Source organism: Panthera uncia (genome assembly GCF_023721935.1).
Source record: "Panthera uncia isolate 11264 chromosome A3 unlocalized genomic scaffold, Puncia_PCG_1.0 HiC_scaffold_11, whole genome shotgun sequence".
In the NCBI taxonomy this organism is placed as follows: Eukaryota; Metazoa; Chordata; class Mammalia; order Carnivora; family Felidae; genus Panthera; species Panthera uncia.
The window spans coordinates 79,946,511-79,970,856 of NW_026057578.1; the positions used below are offsets into that span (position 1 = coordinate 79,946,511).

A 24,346-nucleotide genomic window follows, 5' to 3' on the forward strand; every position below is an offset into this window, starting at 1 on the left:
GTTCTCCTTCACCCTCACCCCTGTTCCAGTCCCTATAACAATAAGTTTGGAGTGAAAGGTCCTCAGTAAAGCTGAGGATTGTATAACCTAGATGCGCTTATCTGGCCTTGAAAGTTGATATACGCATCGATGCAGTTTGGTGCCCTATAAAACGTGGGAGTCTCTCTCTCCGGTGAGTTTTTAGCTTGTCTGGAAAGTTATCTCAGTGTTTGAATCTGGGAAATTCCTGAAAGACCTCTTAGACCTCACCACTACCACCCAATGTATTAACACCATCCTGCGGGTCCTTGGGCTCACATTGGGTGGATGATGGAGGATAGAGGAGTGGTCAAGGATTAACTCTTTCTTAGAGGAACATGTAGAATCCTTTCCATTCCAACTAGGCACCTTCTTAGAAGCCTTTATTCTTGTGGTCTTTCTCTAAATGGATAGTATCTACAGCTAGTTTATTTCAAATTAACTGGGTTGTATTGTGCTGTTGCTCATCAAAACATCTTTTCTCCCCCCCAAGTTTTTACTTAAATACTAGTTAGCTAATACGTATGATTGGTTTCAGGTGTCGAATTTAGTGATTCATCACTTACGCATAACACCAAGTGCTCATCACAACAAGCGCCTTCCCTAATACCCATCACCCGGGGTACCTGGGTGGTTTAGTCAGTTAAGCATCAGACTCTTGATTTGGGCTCAGGTCATGATCTCACGGTTCATGAGTTCAAGCCCCACTTTGGGCTCTGTGCTGACAGTGCAGAGCCTGCTTGGGATTTTCTCTCTCCCTCTGTCCCTCCCTCACGCACTCTCTCTCTCTCGCTCAATAAACTTAAAAAAAATACTCCTCACCCATTTAGCCCATCCCCCCCCCCCACCTCCTTCCATCAGCCTTCAGTTTGTTCTCTGTAGCTAAGAGTCTCTTATGGTTTGCTTCCCTCTCTTTTTTCCCCCTCCTTTCCCCTGTGTTCATCTGGTTTTTAAATTCCGCATATGAGTGAAATCATATGGTATTTGACTTTCTCTGACTTATAAAACCTCCATCTTTTAATCGAGTCTGTTGAGTTGGTTGGGTCCCTTTAGAGTCTGTGTTCTCAGTCCTTCAACCTTGGATATTGTTTTATATTTTCCAGGGATGGGTTATAGAAATTGGCAATAAAGTCAGTGTCATGGATCTTTAGTGTGGTTAGTAAATTTTTCTTCCATGATTTACTCTCTCAGTGACCTAAACTATATGCAGAGTCATGTGAATGTTTGTGCCGACTAAGCAAACATTGACTTAGATTTTTGTTAAGGGTAGATTATGATTTGAACCACAGACTCAGTGAAGTTAAAATGTGATGATAGTTGATAACTGGCTGAGGCACAGCATGTGCCACATACTGAAGGTCTGTTATCTGTAATCCTCAAAACAGCATTGAAAGGGAGGAGCTGCTAGCCCCTTTTTCTGGATAGGAAACCGAAGCTCAGGGCAAACTCACATAATTCGTAAGTGAGGAAGCTGGAATCTGAACCTAGGATCTCATTCCAAGTCCAAGATATTTCTCCTGTACCATACTACCTCTTGAGACATACATATATTACCTTAAATCCCAGAGACAGGCAAAGTATAAGTAAGCAAAACTTTTTTTTTAATGGAATGATATGTTTATTATGGTCACATACATTCACTTGTAATGGAGTCCCTTAATTGAAGTATGTTGATTTTCTGAGAAGCATTTTTTTTGTTTTTGATGCATATAGAGAGAGCAGAGTACACAAGTCTTAAGTGTACAACGGGATGAACTTTTACAAATACATATACGTGTGTAGTATTTTGATCAAGAGATAATAGCAATTTTAGCATTCACCAGGCTCTTTTATGTTCTCTTCCAGTCAATACTATACCTGCTGTAGTAACTCCTATTCTGAATTATCACCGTACATTAGTTTTGCCTGTTTTGAACTGCCCAGAAGTTGAATCACATAATATATATTTTGTGTGTGTGTATCTGGTTTCTTTCACACGTCTGTGATAGTCATCCATGTTGCATGTAGTAAGTAATTCATTTCATTGCCATGTACCCCACTGTATGTATATACCATGGTTTGTTTTAAGCATCTGTTATTTGGGTTATTTTCAGTTAAGAATAAAGTGGTCCTGAGCAGTCTTGTACATGTCTTTCAGTGCATGTATGTACTCACCTTTGTGGAGTATATACCAGGTACGGTTTTAGTAAATACTGCCAAACAGTTCTCCAAATGGGTATACCAACTTACATTCCAGCCTTTGAAGTATGAGAATACCACTTGTTTCATGCTGTTGCCATCAGTAGCTGTGGTTAATGTTATTTTGTTTTAATTTTAGCTGTTCTAGTGGGTGTATAATAGTGTTGATACCATGGTTTTAATGTGCATTTCTCTGATGACTTTTCACATGCTTATTGGCCATTTGGATATCCTCTTTTGTGATTTACCTGTTCATATATTTCGGCCATTTTTCTGTTGGGTTGTCTCCCATTGATTTGTAGGAATTCCTTATATATTTTGGATATGAGTTCTTTGACAGTTACATGTAACCACAAATATCTTCTGGGCAATGGCTTGCCTTTCCACTCTCTTAATGCTGTTCTTTAGGTGGACATAGGTTTTAAACCTTCATGAAGTCCAATGTATCATTTTCTCTTTTATGATTACTGCTTTCTATGTCTTATTTAAAACACCTTGCCTTCCCTCAGGTCATGAAAATAATCTCTTAAGTTACCTTCTTAGAAGGTTGATTGTTTTTTACCTTTCACATTTAGGTCTACAATCTGTCTGGAGCTGATTTTTGTGTGAGATATTAGGTAGAATCAAAGATTGATTCCCCTTGTGTGGATATTCACTTGATCTAAGCACCACTTGTAAAACAAGGCTGTCCTTTCCCCACCCCACTGCAGTGCTGTCTTTATTATTACATGATGATGTAGCTTTAAACTGAGTCTTGGTATCTGGTGGTTGAAGTCTTCCAACTTTGTTCCTCTTGGGAAACTTTTTTTAATTGCCTGATAATCTTAGGGGCGCCTGGGTGGCTCAGTCGGTTAAGCGGCCGACTTCGGCTCAGGTCATGATCTTGCGGTCTGTGAGTTCAAGCCCCATGTCGGGCTCTGTGCTGACCGCTCAGAGCCTGGAGCCTATTTCAGATTCTGTGTCTCCCTCTCTCTGACCCTCCCCCGTTCGTGCTCTGTCTCTGTCTTATAAATAAATAAATGTTAAAAAAAAATTTTTTTAATCTTAGGTGATAGTTAGCCCTATTCATCCTTTGAGTCCTCTGCCTTCCCAGGCCCACCTTTCCACTTGACCCCACAGCTTTCCACTTAGAGACTCCCCATCTCTTCTTTTCCATGACCATTTCAGATATGAGGCTAGAACTCCTTGAGCAGGTGCAGCTTCTTTTCTTGTGAGAGATTAATATTGAATCACTCTCACCTATTGTACGCCTTGCTACCCTGGCTGCTCATCTGGCTCAGGACTCAGTATTCCACTGCTGATTGCTACTACTGGATTGTTCCCCTGACTCCTCTCATTGGACCTTTTATATTAGAATTCCCAAAGCTAAGATCCTTTGATTTTCGTGGTGTGTAGCCCTGAAGGTCTTTTTTTGGCTCGCATTTATGTTTACTATTTTTCACTTATGTTGTCTCCTAGTCTCTGTATAAGGATGTGATTTCCCATAGATCTCTACAAAGTGCAGAGGTCTGCCCGAATTCTCTGCCTCATGCTCTAACTTTAGGATCCCCCATTTACCCAGACGTGAAAGCTCCATGTCTACTTTTTGTGTATACTATGGCTTGAATCTTTCCTCGATACCCCCATTACTTGTTTATTTCACTGTAAGAGGTCTTGAAATAAGCAGGCATAAAAATGGGGAGTTGAACACATCCTTCTACACATACACACACGTGTGAATATGCTTGTTTGGATTATAAAGAAATTAGACAAGTGTTTTGAAATCCTTGTGGTGTGGAGTAAGGAGTAAGTTGTCTATTAAGCAGGATGAAGAAACATTTATTAAGGTTGCTGTGTGCCAGGCACGGTATTAAAGTAGCTCATCTAGGGGCACCTGGGTGGCTCAGTTGGCTAAGCGTCCGACTTCGGCTCAGGTCACGATCTCGCGGTCCGTGAGTTCGAGCCCCGCGTCGGGCTCTGTGCTGACAGCCTGGAGCCCGTTTCGGATTCTGTGTCTCCCTGTCTCTGACCCTCCCCCGCTCATGCTCTGTCTCTCTCTGTCTCAAAAATAAACATTAAAAAAAAAAATTAAAAAAATAAAGTAGCTCATCTATCTCTTTTTCTTTTTCCTGTTAGGAATAGCTAAAATCCGTATTTTCTGTGTAAAAGAAAAGGGGGGGCACCTGGGTGGCTCAGGCGGTTAAGTGTCCGACTCTTGATTTCATCTCAGGTCATGTTCCCATGGTTGTGGGATAGAGTCCCTGCATCAGACTCTGTGCTGATAGCATGGAGCCTGCTTGAGATTCTCTCTGTCCCTCCTTCTGCTTGCATGTGTGTGTGCACGTGCTCTCTCTCTCAAAATAGACACACTTTTTAATTAAGTCAAACTTCATATGCTAATTCATCATACAAATAATACTTCAATTAACAACAAATAATACTTCAACTAACAAATTTTACTGAGTTGGCCTGGACATGGAAGAATTTTTTTGGAAAATTTCACTCCTCCTCCACACTGGCTGGTTGGCGTTCTTGATTGAAACTTGAGAGTGGCATTCTTTTAGATTTTTGAAGGATGAGGTGGGCCAGAACCAAGACCTACTGAAGGGGAATATGCAGCCCAAGTTCTTCCCATCAGTAGGTGACACGGTTTTGAGAAATATGGAAATATTCATAGTGTGGGAGACTGACAGCCTGTTGCATGTAGGAGAGAGTACTTTTATGACAGGAAGAAAAACTATTTTCTATGTTGGTTTGTTTGGTTACAAACTCTTATTCAGATCTTGGTATTTATTTCCTTAACACCTGAGTTTGAAATGGGCCTAAACCAATCAAATGTTTCATTTTTCAAACAATGAAAAGTTTTAGGAAGAGCAGTAGGTTAACTGTGAACAGATTCTACTAATAAGAAACATCACAGGTGGTTCTTTAAAAAAAAAAAAAAATACTGTGGGAAGGTGAAGTGGTACAGCACTCTGAAAAAGAGTTTGGCAGCCTTTTTTAAAACTAAACATGCACTTACCGTAAAACCTAGTAATCACACTCTTGGGCATTTATCCCAGAAAATAAGAACTTCTATTCACAACAAAACCTGTACATAAAAGTTGTTAACATCTTTATTATGTATACTACTTAAAGATGCTGTTATATATATTACTAACGTATTATGTGTACTGTTTACAATAAAATATAGGAAATAACTCATCGCATTCAGTTGTTGAGTTGTTGAACAAAGTGGTATATCTGTACCATAGAATACTACCTAGCAAAAACTGACCTATTGATACACGCAGTAACCAGGACAGAGCTTAAGGGCATTATACTTAGTGGAAAAAGTCAACTTCAAAAGGTTATGTAGTGTATAATTTCATTTACGTAACACTTTTGAAATGACAAAACCATGGAGACAGCAGATCAGTGGTTGCCAGGGATGGGGGTGGGGGGGAGAGGGAGTAGTTCTGTATCTTGATAGTTGTGATAGTTACACAGATCTATACATGGGATAAAATTGAACAGAATTACACACGAACACAAGTGGATGCAAGTTTTTGGTTTCTTTAATGGTCAAGACTGAATAACGTCCGTAGTCTAATTAATAGTAATGGACCAACAGGGTCAGTTTTCAGTTTTCTCCTATACTGGAGCTATGTAAGATTCACCATTGGGGGGGCTAGGTGAAGAGTGTGCAAGTGTCTACTGTGTTTGCAACTTTGTTAGTCTATTTCAAAATTAAAAATTAAAGTAAGATGTACAGCTGTGTTCATAGCAGCATTATTCAGTGGCCAGAAGGTGGAAGCAACCCAACCAACAGATGATAGTAGATGCATACAGTGGAATAATATTCAGCCTTTAAAAGGATGAACTTCTGACACTGGCCCTACAACAGGTACCTTGAGGACTTGATGCTAAGTGCAATAAGCCAGTCACAAAAGGACAAATAGTGTGCAATTTCACTTACATGAGATACCTAGACTGACCAAATTCGTGGAGACAAAATAGAATGGTGGTCGCAGGAGCTGGGAGGAGGGAGAATGGGAAGCTATTGTTTAATGAGTACAGGAAACATTTTAATATTTTGGAAGATAGAGTTGTAAAGATGAGTGGTGGTGATGGTTGCACAACAATGTGAATGTACTTAATGTCACTGAAATATACACTTAAAAATTGTTAAAATAGTCCATTTAAAAAATTTAATAGTAAATTTTATGTATTGTCACAATTTTTTAAATGCTATGTAAGCAACACGTTTATTATACAGTGTACATATTTAAATGCAAACATAAATCTTGAATTCTTTTAACTTTTTTCATTTTCATCTTGAGGTGATTGGTGATCACAATCATATAAAAAGTTGGAAGTGCAGTACAAATAAGTCTTTATCTGGAATAATTTGGGACTGTTGCCAACCTGATGTACCATCTCTCCCAAGTATTTTAGTGTGCGTTTCCTACAACCAAGGACATTCTCTTACATAAGCACAATACCACTCTCAAAACCAAGAAATAAGCATCAATACATTTCTGCTATCTAGTCCTTGGACACTATTCAAGTTTCACAGTGGTCCCAATAATGACCTGTATAGAAAGGGAAGCTAGTTAAAAATCAAGTGTTAAATTTACTTGTCTCTTTAGTTGTCTTCAACCTGGAACAGTTCTTAAGTTTTTCCTTAAGTTTCATGATAGTGATACTTTTGAAGATTACAGACCAGCTGTTTTGCAGCCTGTCTCTCAGTTTGAATTTGTCTGACGTTATCTCATGAATCGGTTCAGGTTGTATATTCTGGGCAGGAATATTCCAGAAGTGATCCTGTGTTCTTATTGTGTCTTGTCAGGTGATGTGGGATTTTGATATTCCCGTTGCTAATGATGTTCACTTTGATCATTTGATGAAGTGTCAGCTCCGCTGTAAAGTTACACTGCTTTCTCTTATAATTGAGTATGTTGTGGGGAGCTATTTTGAAACTGCAGTATCTTAACATGTTTATATTTGAGGACTGATAGTTGGTTATTCAGTGGATTATAATCTGTTACTGTCGTTATTTTGATGCTTATCACTGATTTTACCAGTAAGAATCACTTCAGGCTGCCTTTTGTGTCCTTTTGACATGCTGCCACTATTGTGAATGCTTTTATTTTTATTTTTATTTTTAATTTTTTTTTTCTTAACATTTATTTATTTTTGAGACAGAGACAGAGCATGAACGGGGGAGGGTCAGAGAGAGAGGGAGACACAGAATCTGAAACAGGCTCCAGGCTCTGAGCGGTCAGCACAGAGCCCGACGCAGGGCTTGAACTCACGGACCGCGAGATCATGACCTGAGCCGAAGTCGGCCGCTTAACCGACTGAGCCACCCAGGCGCCCCAAGTGAATGCTTTTAAATTAAAAAAAAAAAAAAAGGAATCATGATACGAATGGCTACATAGTATGTTATTGGAAGGACAAAGCATAATTTGCTTAAATAATCCCTTTTGGAGCATTTTGTTTTATTTTTAAGGAAAAGAAAGTTTGTGTGGTATAGTCATATTGCCTTCTATAAGCCTTCTAACAATTTACACACCCACCTGCAGTATGTGTGTGCAAATGTCCTTTTCTCCACACACTCATTAACAATCAGAGTATTTTTGAATAATAGGAACTTCATAATCACAGAGAAACTGTTAGAGGTCAAATAACCCTGTATACTTAAGCATTGAAATGGGTTATCGGGATTCTAGACAAAGGAGAAAATTAAGGGCTTATATGTATCTTTTACTGTTTTTTTTCCTTTTCTCATTTAAAGAGCAAAAAAGAAGGTATCTCAGGAAGTAAAGCCATCATTTCCTTCTTTATGATGCTGATTTTGTGAGGAAGACAGTTTAAAATAGATCTGTTACAATGGAGTCTTTTACTTTTATGATTTGCTCACTTTCTTTCAAATAACTCTCAGTGACCATTGACCTCAAAGATCATTTTCAAAATTCTGAAACCATTCTCTGCTAACCAGCTGTATGACCTTTGAGAAAGTTGCTCATCAGTAGGCCTCATTTTCCTCATATCTAATTAAATTAAGTGGTTTGTATGGTACCTTCTCCCTAAAGTTGGAAGATTTTATGAAACTTTATTTTGAGAATTAGAAGGAAGTGGTTGTTCTGTTTTTTGAGCTTACGAAGTTTTATGGTATTCACGTATCTAACTTGGCAACCGTGAGTGGCAGAAAATACCAATTCATTGGGCTTCAGTTTAGTTCACTGGAAGTATCAATTTATAGGCTCGTTTTGTTCTAGGACTTTTGTTGTTAATTTTCCCTTTGCTTTTAATGTAAATCTGTCTTATGGCATTTTTGACGATTTAGCATAGAGGAACAGGGTAACTCAGACATAGATTCCATTTAAGAGTTAAATATATAGAGAGGGGCACCTGGCTGGTTCAGTCCAAAAAGCATGTGACTCTTGATCTCGAATCCATGAGTTTGAGCCCCATGTTGGGTGTAGAGATTAAATAAATAAATATTTAAAAGAGAAGTTAGGTGAAGAAGATATAAACTAATAGATATGGGAAAGATTATTCAATAAATGGGATTAGGATAATTGCTTGGCTATTTAGAAAACAAAAATTAGACCTTTGCTTTAGATCATATACCAAAATTCTAGATGTATTAAAAACTAAATGCAAAGAAAACTGTGTAAAATTAGAAAAAAAAATATTAAATCTCAAGCTTATATGAAACCAAATTAATGAAAATTACTAATGAACAGTTGATTTGGTCCCATAAAAATTAACTTTGGAAAACAGTTTTACAGTTTCTTGTAAACTTAATGTGACCAAGCATTTGCACTCCTGGGAATTCATATTAGAGAAATAAAAACTTGTCAGACAACAGTCTGTACACAAATATTCATAGCAGCTTTATTTGTAATTGTAAAATACAAGAAACAACCAACGGGTCCTAAATTGAATGAACTGGCAAATAATCTGTGGTGCAGCTATATAACGGAATACAACTTGGCAATAAAAAAGAATGAATTCTTGACATGCAACAACATGGATGGATTTCAAGGGCATTAAGCTGAGTGGGGGGAAAAAAACACCTCCAAAGAATTACATATTGTGTAATTCCATTTACATAATAAGTACTTATGAAGTAGCAAAATTATGGGGAACAGATCAGTGGTTGACAGGAGTTAGGGTTTAGGGGAGGGTGTATTGAGAGGTAACACGAATGAGGTTTTTGGTTTTGTTTTTTTTTTTTAAGTTTATTTTGAGAATTAGAGCATGGAGGAGGGGCAGAGAGATTGGGGGCGGGGGGGGGGGGGAATCCCCAGCAGGCTCTGCACTGTCAGCTCTGAGCCCCATATGGGGCTTAAACCCACAAACCTCGAGATAGGACCTGAGCTAAAATCAAGAGTCAGATGGTTAGCTGACTGAGCCACCCAGGCACCTCAAGGGAGTTTCTTTATATTGATGAATATTACAGAACTATTTTTGCAACAGTTCTTATCCTAATTGTAGTGTTGGTTACTTGAATCTAATCTGCATATGTGATAAAATTTCATAGAATTACACACACACAGAAAAATGGTCAAATCTAAAGTGTGTAACTGAGTTAATAGTGTACTGATGTCAGTTTTCTGGTTTGAACAGGTACTACAGTTATTTACCACATTATCAGTGTGGGAAACTGGTTGGAGTATACATGAGAGCTCTGTACTGTTTTTGCAACTTAAATGACTTCAGTAGTGAAAAGTTATAAAACAAAATGAAAATGCAGTACATCCAGACAATGGAATATTATTCAGTGCTGAAAAGAAATGAGCCATCAACCATGAAAAGACCTGGAGGAAGCTTAGATGCATGTTATTAAATGAAAGAAGCTAATCATACAGTATGTACAGGCTACATATTGTGTGACATGTATGTCTACGTACTGTATGATTCCAACTCTGTGACATCCCAAAAAAGGCAAAACTGTGGAGACAGTAAAAAGATCAGTGGTTGCCAGGCACAGGGGAGAGAGGGATGTATAATGGAACTGAGGGTTTTTGGAGCATTGAAATTACTCTGTGATACTGTAATTAATGCATTTGTCCTAACACATAGAATGTACAACACAGAGCAAACCCTAATATAAATTTGGACTTTGGGTAATAACGATGTATGTCAATGTAGGTTCATCAGTTGTAACAAATATACTACTCTGCTGGAGGATGTCTGTAATAAATGAGGCTGTGGATGAATGGGGGTGGGGAAGATCTAGGAATTCACTTACCATCTCAATGAACCTAAAATTGCTCTAAAAATAAAGTCTGTTAAAATTTAACTTGGGTAAGAAATAAACGTTGAACTGAATAGCAATTATTAAAGAAAATGTTCATGTCTTATTTATAAAGAACTCACAAATCCATAAGGGCAGGCCCTGAATCTCCAGTGGACTAGAAAGCAAAGCAAGCTTAAGAGAATAAGCAAGTGCTCCGAGAGAATTTTGTAGATATACTTTTGTGTTTATTCAAAATTTCCTGGAATCCCCAAATTCAGTAATGTAACACCAATGTTCTTAGAAACCTACACTAGAAAAGAGAAAAATTTTTTGCCGTTATAGCTGTGTAAAGTCATCTTACCTAAGAGAAAAAGAATTTAAAAGGTCCAAAACAAAGCACTGTAAATTTTCACTGGTTTGAAATAGCTTTGAGAGAGTTTTGAAAGACGTTGTATACGTAATCTGTCCCCTCCAAGAAAAAAAAAAAAAACCCCTGTTGTTTTGTTTTTTCAGGTGCAAATTAATTATTTGAAAGCAATTGAACAATGGAGCCAGACATCATTCGAATGTACTCTTCATCCCCACCACCACTAGACAATGGAGCCGAGGATGATGATGATGATGAATTTGGGGAATTTGGTGGGTTTTCAGAAGTTAGCCCTTCTGGTGTAGGATTTGTTGACTTTGATACACCAGATTATACTCGTCCCAAGGAAGAGTTTGTACCTTCAAACCATTTTATGCCAATTCATGATTTCTCAGAAAATGTAGATAGCCTTACTAGCTTTAAATCCATTAAGAATGGTAATGATAAAGACATCACTGCTGAACTTTCTTCTCCTGTGAAAGGACAGTCTGACGTTTTACTTTCTACCACCAGCAAAGAAATAATTTCATCTAAAACTTTAGATACTTCCATTGATGGCATAGAAAGTCCAGGAGATTTAAATACTATAGTGAAGCAGAGACAGAATGTTGGAACACCTGAAAGTTTCTCTCCAGGAGATTTTAGAACTGATATGAATGTTGTTCATCAAAACAAGCAGTTAGAGAGCTGCAATGGTGAAAAGCCTCCATGTCTGGAGATTCTAACAAACGGGTTTGCAGTATTGGAAACTGTAAATCCTCAGGGAACAGATGATCTGGACACCGAAGCCGATTCAAAAGGACGAAAGCCTCTTAGCACTCATAGTACTGACTATAACTTAGACTGTGCACCTAGTCCTGCTGAGGAATTTGCAGATTTTGCTACATTTTCCAAAAAGGAAAGGATACAACTAGAAGATACAGGATGTGCAGTTTTAAATGATAGAGAAGCATTAACCATTCAGGAAAATAATAAAATTAATAGAGTCAGTGAACTGAGTTCTGTAAAAGCACTGTCTTTGGGTAGAAGCTTTGACGATAAAGGAGACATTGATGGAGAGGATCAGGTTTGTGTTTCAGAAATAAGCATAATGAGTACCAGAGGTTTCAGTACTGAAAAACAAGGCCTTCCAACATTGCAACAGGATGAATTTTTAAAATCAGTTCAATCAAAGCCTTGGAGTTTGGCAGACTCAGCTGATAATTCAGAAGCCAGTATGAGAGAATGTAAAACTGAGGAAAAACTTGATTTGTTTACTTCTAAGTGTGCTGACCTATGCATGGATTCTATTAAAACTTCTGATGCTGATGATGAAGTTGGTTCTTCCAAAGAAGAAAGTAAAAAGTTTACCGATTCCCAAAGCCCCAGCATTGATCCTACAGAAGAAAATGTTCTGGATGATTCTTTAAGTGTAAAAAATGGTGACAGTAGTAATGACTTTGTGACTTGCAATGATACTAACGAGGATGATTTTGGTGACTTCGGCACAGCCAGTGGCACAACTCCACCTTTTGTTACTGGTACCCAAGATTCAATGAGCGATATCACTTTCGAAGAGTCCTCAGAGCACTTTCCACATTTTAGTGAACCAGGTGATGACTTTGGAGAATTTGGGGATACAAATGCTGTTTCTTGCCAAGATGAAATTCTATTTACTGAGTCCGACCTAAAACAGACTTCTGATAGTTTATCAGAGGAATGTAAGTTGGTGGGAAAGTCTTCTGGGACAGGCACTGATACTGTTTCAAAACTGGAAATTGAGCAAGAAGGTGAATTTGGAGATTTTGATTCTGTGCCAAATATTCGAGAGGACCGCAGTGCTTTTCAAGACTCTGATGATTTTGCGGACTTCAGTTCAGCTGGGCCTAGCCAAGTTGTAGATTGGAATGCCTTTGAGGATGGACAGAAAGATAGTTGCTCTTGGGCTACTTTTGGAGACCAGCAGGCTGCTGAATCTCACCATCGAAAGGAAGCCTGGCAGTCACATAGGACAGATGAAAAGATTGATACTCCAGGAACCCCCAAAATGCACAATGTCCCTTTAGCAACTTCCAAAGGAGCAGTTGCTGGTGGCCATTTACAGGAAACAGCCACTTCAGTTCAGGTATTTACTGGTTTTCTCTATTTTGTATAATATACTAATTGCCGTGGAGGCAATTCAGCTTTTCAAAAAGCATTTTTAAATTGGGTACCTGTTGAAGGAGTCTCTTATGATACATAATGCTTGCTTGATTTGTGGATTACATTTTTCACAACGCTTTGGTAAACTTTAAATGGACAGTCCTACAATAAGTAATGTTTGGTGAGGTTTTTCTTTATTTCAATGAGTTTAATATTTACAGAAACTCAGCAGCTTGATTTTTTGATTAACATAAATATCACTTACGTAAAAATTCATTAATTAGCTAACTAGTCCAGTGAATCCTTCAGTTTCTACCTTTACAGTGATTTTAGAAGAAAGTTAAACTCAGATTTAGTAGATGTTTTTTTAACTTTCAGAAAATAATGTCTCTTAATTTTGTCCATCAAAGACCTAGGAAATTGAAGTACAGTTTTGAGTGTGGCAGAGAGCAAGCAGAATTTGAAACCTCAACCTGAGCTGAAGGCTATAGGGAACTGAAGGATAGAAAAAGAATTTGAGCAAAGCAGATTTGGACTTCATAATTTGACAGCCACTAAAGACCTGGGATGAGGGTACGAGAAGACTAGAACTGTATTTAGTTGCTTATAATTTCTTGCAAATGTACATTTACGTTTACACTTATTGGGGAATAAGTGTGTCAGGGAGAATATTTTTACCCGCCAGGGCCTGTACTTTATCCTTTTCTGTTCCAGACTCCTTCAGAGAAGATTCACTGAGATTTATCTTGACCTAAAGTAGCCCCTAGAGACGCAGCTTAATATCCAGGTTATTCCCCGGTCCTGAGTTGTACCCTGTGCTAAACCTAACCTTTCCTCAATCCCGGAGGTATCGGAAAGAAAACTCCCCAGAAAATCACTGCTTTATATTGACAACTGTTTCAGGGAACACTTGTCCTACCAGCTTCTTTTAGAGATCCTGAGAATAAAATTCCCCAAACTCTTCCAGTTATCTTTTGCCAAGCAAACCATTTTCAATTGGAAATATTTCCAAAGTCTGAGTGTCAGTTGAAATGGTTATACATCATTGCTTTGATACGTGAAAATACTGTTATGGTATTACCAGGTGGTGTGCATAGCTAATTACTTTTCATTTGACTTTGAGTGTCTGAATAGCTTAATTTGCTAATTTGGTTTGTATATGGTTTGGCTAATGTATATTTTTCCTGTTGATTAATTTATTATGGAAGTAGAAGCTTGCAAGGAGTGAACTAATTATATAATGCAAAGCCAAGACTGTTGATTTTGACCTAATCCTTTCCCTGTTGAGTTTCATCTTACTGTAAGGTGACACTGGTATTGAATGATCTTTAATTTATAGCCTTAGAACTTTTAACATCATCAGATAATGAATTTTAAAGTATGACCAGTTCAAAAAGGACCTTTTTGTTACACAAGTTGATTGAAGTTATTTGTAATTTGACAACTGGACATAAGAGGTAGTAAAGTATATGAGCTTTATATAATCTTACAGATCTGAGTTTGAATCTTGACTCGGCCTCTTATAAGCTTTATGATTTTGGACAAGTTACTTCTGAGTTCAGTTGTTTATAAAAAGATCATACCTACTTCATTGGACTTCTGTGAAGATAAAATGACAATAAATTTTAAAGTGAGTGAAAAAATCCACTGAAAAATAAGAATTCTATAGTATGATTCTATTTTGTGAAAATAGAGCAAAAACCATGTGGATGTGGCAAGATACATTAAGACTTCCTGAGATTTGTTTGGCTTGGTCCTCAGACTTTTATTTTTGCTGAATGGGTTTGGAAAATGAGCAGAACTTGGAGATGGATTTTGGAAAGAAGAAATTGTTGAAAGGGGCTAAAAGATAAGTTTTAGAAGGAAGTTGAGGTAAGGAAATGGGTAAGGCATGCTGAGTAAGTGACTGAGTTGGAAATGATTTTTATTCTTATCCTGCTGTTGTGATCCAGGCTTGTGGCCCGCAGTTTCTTCCTTTTGCAGAATCTGCTGGGAAAAGTACATTAAGCCCCCTAGGAGAGGATTAGATTTACTGATATTTTTCTTAAAATGTTTCTCCTACTTGTTAAGTGTTGGGGACAGCACAGAAATCTTCACATATTAATGACAGTGAACATTAGGGTTTTAGTGGTTAAACTTAAAATGATTTATTCCTGTTCAGTCTTAACATGGATGCAACAATTCTGCCTTAAACAGAGTGCCTTCAAGTGGTTTTGTCCAAATTCTGCTTTGACAGAATGTTGTGAGTCTTTTAGGATTCATAGCTCGGTTAATTCAATTAAAGAAACATGGGGAACAATTCTTGGTTTTGAGAAATGAGACGAATGGTGTAGTTGTCATTTCAGATTTCTTCTTTTCACTGTGACATTGTCTGGGTCTCTGTTTTTTAATACTTTCCTTTTTTTGGGCTACCAAAAGGATATCTTCATATTCTGATAAAATATATCTTCCTTGAGTCAAGAGACCATCAGTTGTTACAGCTTTATTGTAATAATTTGCTACTTAGGGAAAAGTCAACCAAGAAGAAATCTTTCAAACTTATAAAATGTTCTTAGTCAAACTAATTCTCAAATGTGGATCTGGTCGCCTCAGAGGATTGAAGCCTTGATGTAAAGTCATGCATGACTATTTACTGAGAATTATTCTTCCCTTTCAGTGACTATTTTTTTCTGAGAACCCAGAGCTCAGTATATTTCATTTTCTTGTTAACATTCTTACACATCGTAGAGGAAAACAAGTAGTGGTATCTCTGTTGTACAAATTGGAAAGAGGTCCAAACTATTATTTGCTTTCTGGGCTAAAATTCAAAACAAAACAAAATGATGATTAAAAAAAAAAAAAAAAAAAGTCCTCCTTACTTTCAAAGCAGTCCTTTTTTTCCAAAAGACCATCTCATATATTGTTCTAACAGTTTTTTTTTTTTTAACCTGTTAATGTTCCAGAAAGGAAAGTTGATTGAAATAGCCAAGATTACTTTCTCTTAGATGTATGGTAAAGGAGGTAATATTATAAGTACAACATTTAACTCTGAGGTTTTGGTAAAATTTTTAAAATATTGCTGTGGATGTTACTTGAGAATTTAGGTAATTGATAATTTCTATATTAAGTAGCTATAGAAAAGGAAATTATGATTAATTGTTTCTTATTAGCCATCTACTTGATTATGCTACTGGGAAAATGTTACTAGATGATTTCTTCTGAGAGGCTTAAAAATTAAGTGTCACAAAAAGAAGGAAGATAATTATGAATACTTTTAAAGTAAAATAAGCCAAATTGTTGGTGGGGTGCCTGGGTGGCACAGTTGGTTGAGCACCCGACTCTTGATTTTGGCTCAGGTAATGATCCTAGTAGGGTCATGGGATCGAGCTCCACATCAGGTTCCATGCTGAGTGTGGAGCCTGCTTGGGATTCTCTCCCTCTCTCTCTGTCCCTGTCCCCATCCCCTGCTTACTCGCTTGCTCTTTAAAAACTAAAAAAAAAAAAAAAAAAAAAAAAAACCTGCTAAATAATAAATAAACCGTTTGTTTGCTGGGAAGTCAGCATTCTCAAACTGACTCTAATTCTACATTTTCACCTTTGTTTATTTAATCATCTGCCTAAGATTTGTGCAGGTTTTCCTTTCTGTAGATGAACACCTGAACTTATTACTGAAAACAGAAGTAAGCAACCAAATAAATTAAGTGGTCAAAAGGTACAAACTTCCAGTTACAAAATAAGTCCTGGGGATGTAATGTACAGCAGGGTGACTATAGTTAATAATACTGTATTGTATATTTGAAAATCTCTAAGAAAATTGATTGTAACAGTTCTCACAAGAAAAGAAAAATTTGTAACTGTATGGGATGGCTATTAACTAGACTTATTGTGGTGATCATTTTGCAATATATACATTTCGTATCATGTCATACACCTGAAACTAATATTTCTTGTGTTATTTTTCCCTCAGAAAAATTGACATTCTGGTGTTTAATTCCAAAATAGGTGGAAATACTTGGTTAGATTTATGCACAAATTGTGCAGAAAGGCCAAACCATCTTTTTAGAGCATGGTGAATATTACAGTTGTTCACTCTTCTTATATAGCTTGAAATTGGGAATTGATAAAGTGTACAAGTGTCGATTGTACTTGATATCTTACTTAATATTTAATAATGGCAAGGCATAAGGTGACCTCTTAAATGGAAGATTAAATTACCCAGTGGATTTTATGTTTCTTCCAAACTTCCACTTCAGGGGCGCCTGGGTGGCTCAGTCGGTTGAGCGTCCAACTTCGGCTCAGGTCATGATCTCACAGCTCGTGAGTTCGAGCCCCGCGTCAGGCTGTCCGCAGACAGCTCAGAGCCTGAAGCCTGCTTCAGATTCTGTGCCTCCCTCTCTCTGCCCCAACCCACTTGCATTCTATCTCTCTCTCAAAAACCAACATTAAAAAAAAAAAAATTTAAACTTCAACTTCAGAGCAAGATCTAATGCTTATCAACGTTAAAACTGTTAATATTAATCAACTTTTGTTCCTAAGGAAGAAAACTAACTAGAAATATGTTGAAGGAACTTTAGGAATTAACCTTAAATACAAGATGCTTTTAAGAAGGTCTGCATGTGAATGGCATAAGACCCAGAGTCTAGGATCCTAGGTGCTGGTCTTACCCTTTGGAAAACTGAATATTTTCAATATACTTCTTATACTCCAGTAGAGTTGTTTATAAAATAGGGGTGTATTTGGGGCTCTCCAGAAAAACAGAACCAGGAGGATGGATGGCTGGATGGACAGACAGATGGATGGGCTTGGGGGAGGGAGAGAGAAAGAGACTAATAAGGGATTGGCTCTTGTGTTTATGGAGGCAGAGAAGTACCAACTACAGTCCTCAAGCTGTCTTCATTTGATTGCATGAGGCCCATTCATATTAGAGAAGACAATCTGCCTTACCCAGGTTACCAATTCAGATGTTAATCTCATCCAGAAACACCTGCACACACATACCCAGAACAGTGTTTGACCAGTTGTCTGGGCACATGGCCCAGTCAAGTTGACACATAACATTAATAAGAGGGAGTGCCATTTGTCCCTGTGTAGCATTCAGGATTTAGGGGAGATTTATAACATATTTGTGACTGGGACCTACCAGTTGGTAAACTCTGCATTTAATAATGTGACTTGTTTGCATCAGTGAATAAAATGCAACGGCTACTTATATACCTTTACCCTAAACATGGAGATACGACAGACCTGAGAATGAGTATAAGTGAATTCATACATAATGCTTTGCCCCCATTGATGAATTAAACCATTGGATAGCTGAGCATTTGTGCTTTCCCAGAAATCATACCTGGTTTGAAAAAGTAATAATTGTTACTATAGAGACATTCAAGGTAATAAAGGACCCTGATAGGAAAACAAATATATGAAAAGGAGAAAATTGGGAAAGATAAAAGCCAGTGTACCTTTTGAGAGCAATATAGCCAGGGCCACATATGACTTTTATATGACTTACCCATAAAAGATATTTAAAATTCTATTTTATAACTTGGTATAAAGATGAATATATTAATATTAGCTATTAAAACATTTTCATGAATCCCTAAAGTTATTGTGGGCCTTAGGCCTTGGCCCTGGGTACATACAGTGAGTGCTTAAAAGCAATGCTCTGGGGTTATACTGCCAGATTCAGATCTAGGTTTCAACACTAATTTGTATTAGTCACTTTCTTGAACCTTAGATTTAGAGAATAATAATAGTACTTATTTAAAATGCCTTACTCTGAAAGTAAAATAAAATTGTACATGTCAATGTGTTTACCACGTTGTCTTGCACATAAGTGTTCAATAAATATTGTTACTGAAAAATCTCAGAAATGAACTTCTTGGAAAATGGTCTGTAAAGGTGCAAGAGATAGTGATGCCAACTGCATTTTTTGGTGAATGGCAGAAAGTATTGGAGGCAAATGAGAATTTGTGTGAGAGTATCTCTAGTTCTGGCTGCTGCTTGGGGGCTAGTTTCTGTTCTCAGAATAGTTTTGACAGATTAGGAACTCTTCTGAGCACCATGCTCTTCTCCTTTGTCTTAGTGCTGGACATGAATAGAGAAAATAAAATGGACTCTGGCACCTGCCTTGAATAGCATTTGACTTTCAACCCTACATTTATCAGAGCCCCCAGTTCTTAAAACGTGTAATGGCCAGACATGAGGCTGTTCACCAGGCTGAGAGTTTGCTACATGTGTGAGTTGAGAGGCATGCGTATTCAGCTAACCACCAGTTTTCTAATTCCACATTCAAGAGAGAACTGATGACTGTTTTTCCTCTTTGGCTTTGAAGTTAAAAGCATTTAAAAGGCAATAATTGAGGGTCGCTTGTGTGGCTCAGTCTGTTAAGTGTCCATCTCTTGATTTCGGCTCAGGTCATGATCTCACAGTCGTAATGTGGAGCCTGACGTGGGGCTTGAACTTAAGTGTGGAGCTTGCTTGGGATTCTCTCTCCCTTTTTCTGTCGGCTCCTCCCCCACTCGCTCGATCACTCAAATAAAAATTGGAAAAAAAAAGGTGTTTATTTTTAAGAGAGAGAGACATAGCTTGAGCGGGAGAGGGGGAGAAAGGGAGACAGAATCTGAAGCAGGCTCCAGGCTCTGAGCTGTCAGCCCAGAGCCCAACATGGGGCTCGAACTCATGAACCAGGAGATGGTGACTTAAGCCAAAGTTGGACGCTTAATTGACTGAGCCACCCAGGTGCCCCAATGAACATTTTTTAATCCCAACTTCTTAAAAAGATAAAAGTCAGGTAATTGATGTGAATGTTATTTTATTTAGTTTGCTATACAGCTACTATTGTAACCTCAGCTAACTAGTATGCTAAATGTGTGGGCACTTGTTACCTTCTCATTAATTTACAGTGCATCACTCTTTAGCAAAAATTTATAATTTGCTTTATTAAAAACTATGAATTATATAGATGAAATAATTGCTTTAAGTGTGGTCATCACCTCAGCAGTTAACAGTTGAATCTCTTACCTAATGGCTACAAACGTTTGAAAGACCACAAAAAGTGGGTAAAAGCATGATTTGGTGAAAAGAGACTTTGGAGTCAGACTTGGGATCAAATCCTTGCTGTGTACCATACCAACATGAGACTGTGGTTAATTAATCTCCATGAGCTTTAGTTTCATCTATAATGTGGAAACCGTAATACTTACCTTTCAGGATTTGTTTTTTGTTTTTTTAAAGATTAGTAAAGTAACATGTAAGTATTAAACATAGTACCTAGAACATAAAGGCATTTGGTTATTTATACTTGTTACAATTATATAAATATATCCAATGTATGTACAAAAATGATTTAGATGGCTTATAATATCTACTTTCATAAGTAGAACAAACATGCCCCCTGCAGTCTTAAATAAGGGTGAAGTGCTTTTTTTTTTTTTTTTATTTTTAAGTGCACACTGACTTAGCTAACATTTTTATATCCACTATATGCACGAACCTAAGTACTGGAGATTCGAAATGAGACATAGTCCCCCCCCTCAAAGCTCCTATAATTTTTAGAAATTGAACTTCGAACTGCTTTGATGGCAACATAGTCTAGTGTTTAAGAGCACAGACTCTGAAACTGTACCTCCTAGATTAGGATTCAGCATGTAATATTCATCTGACTGTGGGCAAATTAACCTCTTAGTGCTCCGTTTTTCTCATCTAGACAATGGGGATAAGATTACTGTTACTTCCCTCTGATGGTTCATCTGTTCTTCTGTGAGCTAATATTCATAAAGCATTTAGAATAACGCCTGGCATGTGATAAGCACTGCATCAGCATTAAATGAAAAAACACACTGTATCAAGGTTTTGCTGTTTGTGACGGTTTCAGAGGACATCTTTTGATCTTTCACTTTCTTGAACTAGGCTGTACTGATATTGTTTGCTTTCCATATGCTGCCTTATCTGCTGAGGGAAACTAGAGCATAGCCAGTCTGACTTTACCACTAATTCCAAATAATAAAATATAATATTTTAGAATTTTACATCTAATACAAGTCCACATGTACTGTAATGTGTTAATAAACATTACTGTTACATTCACATCTTTTTTTGAGTCAGTCTGCTCCAAGGAGTTCAAAACTGTGTAGTATCCCCATTTAATCAAAACTAGGAGTAGCTTGCCTCTTATGGCTGGATACAATCTATATAGAAACAAGAATTCTTATTAGGTAGAGTAATATAAAGTTATTTTTTACTCTTACACAGTAGAATAAATCCAAGTTAAATAATATTTCACTTTAGTGACCCTAGTGTTGATTTGATATTAATTTTATTACTGATTTGGTTTAAGGCTATTGTATGTATTAAACTATCCATGGCTAATAGTATTGAGGAAAAAATTTATATAGATATTACAACAGTTAAAATTAATAATTAAAACAAAAACTTTTACCAATATCACAGTTTTCATATATAACTTTTATCTTGTGCTCATATGTCTCAAATATCTCAAACAATTTTTTTTTTTTAATTTACTGTGTGATTACAGTCTTTTAGAAAATCTGTTTCTTGAAAGAAACCTTTCTGTTTGGTCACAAGAGAGACTGTTGTGGTGGGTTGTTTAATTTCTCTTTCGAGCATTATGTTAGCTATGTTCTTAAACCTGTTCTACTTACCAAGTTCCTTGGACTATGTTCCATTACATTTTGAATTTGTAACTTTATTGTGCTTCTTGGGAAGTAAAACACTCAAACACCCCCAACGTGTGATTTGCACACTTTGCATTTTATAGTGTGATCAAGATTTGAGTCACAAATGCCAAAATGTCAAGCAAAATGTTTACCAATTTCCAAAGTTTAAAATCCACAAGGAGTAGCAGTAACACGTTCTATTTATAAAAGTGGTTCTTAATGATAGACGTTTTTAAATTGGTACTTATTTTCCAATTAAGTTGGAGGATCTTGGAGAAGGTGCAAAAATTTGTATTTTCTTGTTATAATGTAGAAATTGATAGTCTAAGACAAATATTTTCTTAATGATTTAGAATGCCAAGTAGTGGTAGAGCAACATCGCTAGTGAGCTTTGAATCTAGTTTTGATATTTACTTTATTCCTTGGTAGGCACTCTGTTTCTGGATATCATCTGTACAATAACAATAGTAGTAAGAAAAAGTTACCACTTCTTGACCACACACTGGGTACCAAGTATTTAATCCTGTAACTTGTCACCCACCCTGTGAGGTTGCCCCTGATATCTCCAGTTTATAAATCCAGAAGCGGAGTCTCAGCCCCTTGCGTCCACAGTCCTCCACTAAAGTATTATAGTTACATCAGCCATTTACTTACTGGAATTGACTAGTAGCAAATGAAATTTGGCATTTATTACTGTGAACAAAATATTCGTACGGAACTCTTTCTAGAGGATTCCCTCCTGACTAGTCTCATAGTTGGAAATAGTCTGATAGTTGGAAATCGATGTACTTTTAAAGCAAAATGTCAGAGGAAATTCAATTTTCGTCAGAATCTTTAATTCTGTTAGCTGCTTTCTTGTTAAATTGTTAGAGTTCCTCCTTGTGGTGGGTGGTGCTTTTCAATTAGTGGGTTCTGATTATTTGAATCTTTGTTATTTACTGCCATACCACAGGTATCTGCAAACTATGGCCTGTTCTATCTGGCCGCCTGTTCTGGTAAATAAAGTTTCATTGGAACACACCACACTTACTTGTTTATGGCTGGTGCAAAGCTGAAACTATTTACTATCTGGCCCTGTATAGAAAAAAATTCTGACCCTTGCTCTACTTCATTCAACAAAATATTTGAAGCAATCGAATGTAATATCTAACCTTAAAGACAAATGGAACTGTCTTTTAAATTTCCCATGTAATTTATACTCTGTATGAGAGGGGGAAGATGTAAAAACTTGAATGTAATGTTCACATACATTCCACTCATTTTAAGAATTTGCTCACTGTTGTACCTAAGACTTGGTAGTTAGATGTAATATTGCCCAAATGACTGAATGTATTTTGGGGTCATTGCTTCTTTTGACAAATATTTTTTCTTTCCCATGAAAAGGATAACAAAGAGGATACGAGAGAGATTCAATTTTAACTTACAGAGAAGTAAAATGTGGTCATATGTGAGTTTTTGTTTACCTTGTCTGCCCAGAAGGAGCCTGTGCTCATCATGTTTCCAATTAGATGGTTATCTGATCCCTTTAAAAGTAATGTCTGTCCATTCCCTCTGTTGAAGCAAGTAAGTGCCGGTCCCCTTGACACACTCAAGTTTCACGAGCCTTGGGATCTTGAGTCTACTCTTTACTGTAGGTTTCATAATTGATACTGAGAACCTTTTCCCATATCACACACATGAATATAATGAAGGTGTTAGAATAACTTTTGTAGAGATAGCAGAAGAGTACCCTGAGACTAATTATGCATTGTTAAGTTTTTGCTCTGATACTGCTTCCAAAAGAGATTTTTGGATTGGAAAATCTGTTTGGAAGATATTTTCCGTTTGTTTTTCATTTTCCTGTTTGCTGACTGTGCTAAACAACAGAAATCAAGCGTTAACTTGTCTTTGTTACTTGGCAGGAAATACCACCATGATGTGGCACTTTCTTGTATACTCGATAGCATTTCAGTAGTACACTCCCGACAGTCTTTAACAGTTTGTGTTCCTATTTGATGTTTAAGCGGTAAATTGAGTTAAGTTGAAAATATTTTACATGTGTCTGAGTTACACTTAGGATAGTGGGGATAAATGTTAGTTACTGTGGGCTGCACATGTAGAATAACCTAGTAGTACCCCTAAAAAGTGTAAGTTAATATAAATTCAGCAAATTTTAATTAAAGAAAATACTTCAAAATGCCAGTGTTCTCAGTAAAAATACTCTAGGGAATATCCATTCTTGGAAGAAAGGCAGTGTTCTATTCAAAAATACACCTGTATACACCATAGAAGAGTAAAGAAGTGGGATTTTTAAAAGATAACACAGATCATCAAAATGAAAAATGAGCTATTGCTTTTTTAGTAAAAATAAGACATTCTTTCCTACTTTGTTCTTTTAGCAGAGATATTTCTAAAAGTGTTTTAAAATTCAAATGTTTTTATGTTCAAGAAAAAAGTTCTCTTCAACTATGATAGCATAATACTTTTCACAAACCTTCAATTTAATTGTTCCTAAATCTAGAGTACATGGGTGGTAGTAGGGAACATCCCGTGATAGAATATGAATGCCGCCTGCTTTTATGAATGTTGCTGTTTGGTTTTGGTTTTGCTTTGGGTAGATAATTCACACTTTGCGATTGCTTTCTCATTATACAATTGAGTAGTTAATTTCTTCTTTGTGAATTTTTTAATAGGCTAATAAATAAGGTAATGTTTGCAAAGTACCAGCTATGTTGCTTGGCATATAACTACATTTACTTGTCGCCACTGTATCACCATGAGTATTTAAAGTGATCATTTAGAGCATCTGTTCTGCAA

The 24,346-nt window shown here is 36.9% G+C and overlaps 1 protein-coding gene across 7 annotated transcripts in view; it reads left to right on the forward strand.

Moving 5' to 3' along the window:
- Window positions 1-24,346, forward strand: part of AFTPH (aftiphilin) — a 67,180-nt gene that overhangs the window by 15,877 nt on the left and 26,957 nt on the right. For all 7 annotated transcript variants that reach the window (XM_049650314.1, XM_049650312.1, XM_049650311.1 and 4 more), the window contains one exon: window positions 10,922-12,879. In XM_049650314.1, coding sequence (XP_049506271.1) covers window positions 10,954-12,879 — 1,926 coding nt within the window. In that variant the 5' untranslated portion in view covers window positions 10,922-10,953. The remainder of the gene's footprint in view (window positions 1-10,921; window positions 12,880-24,346) is intronic.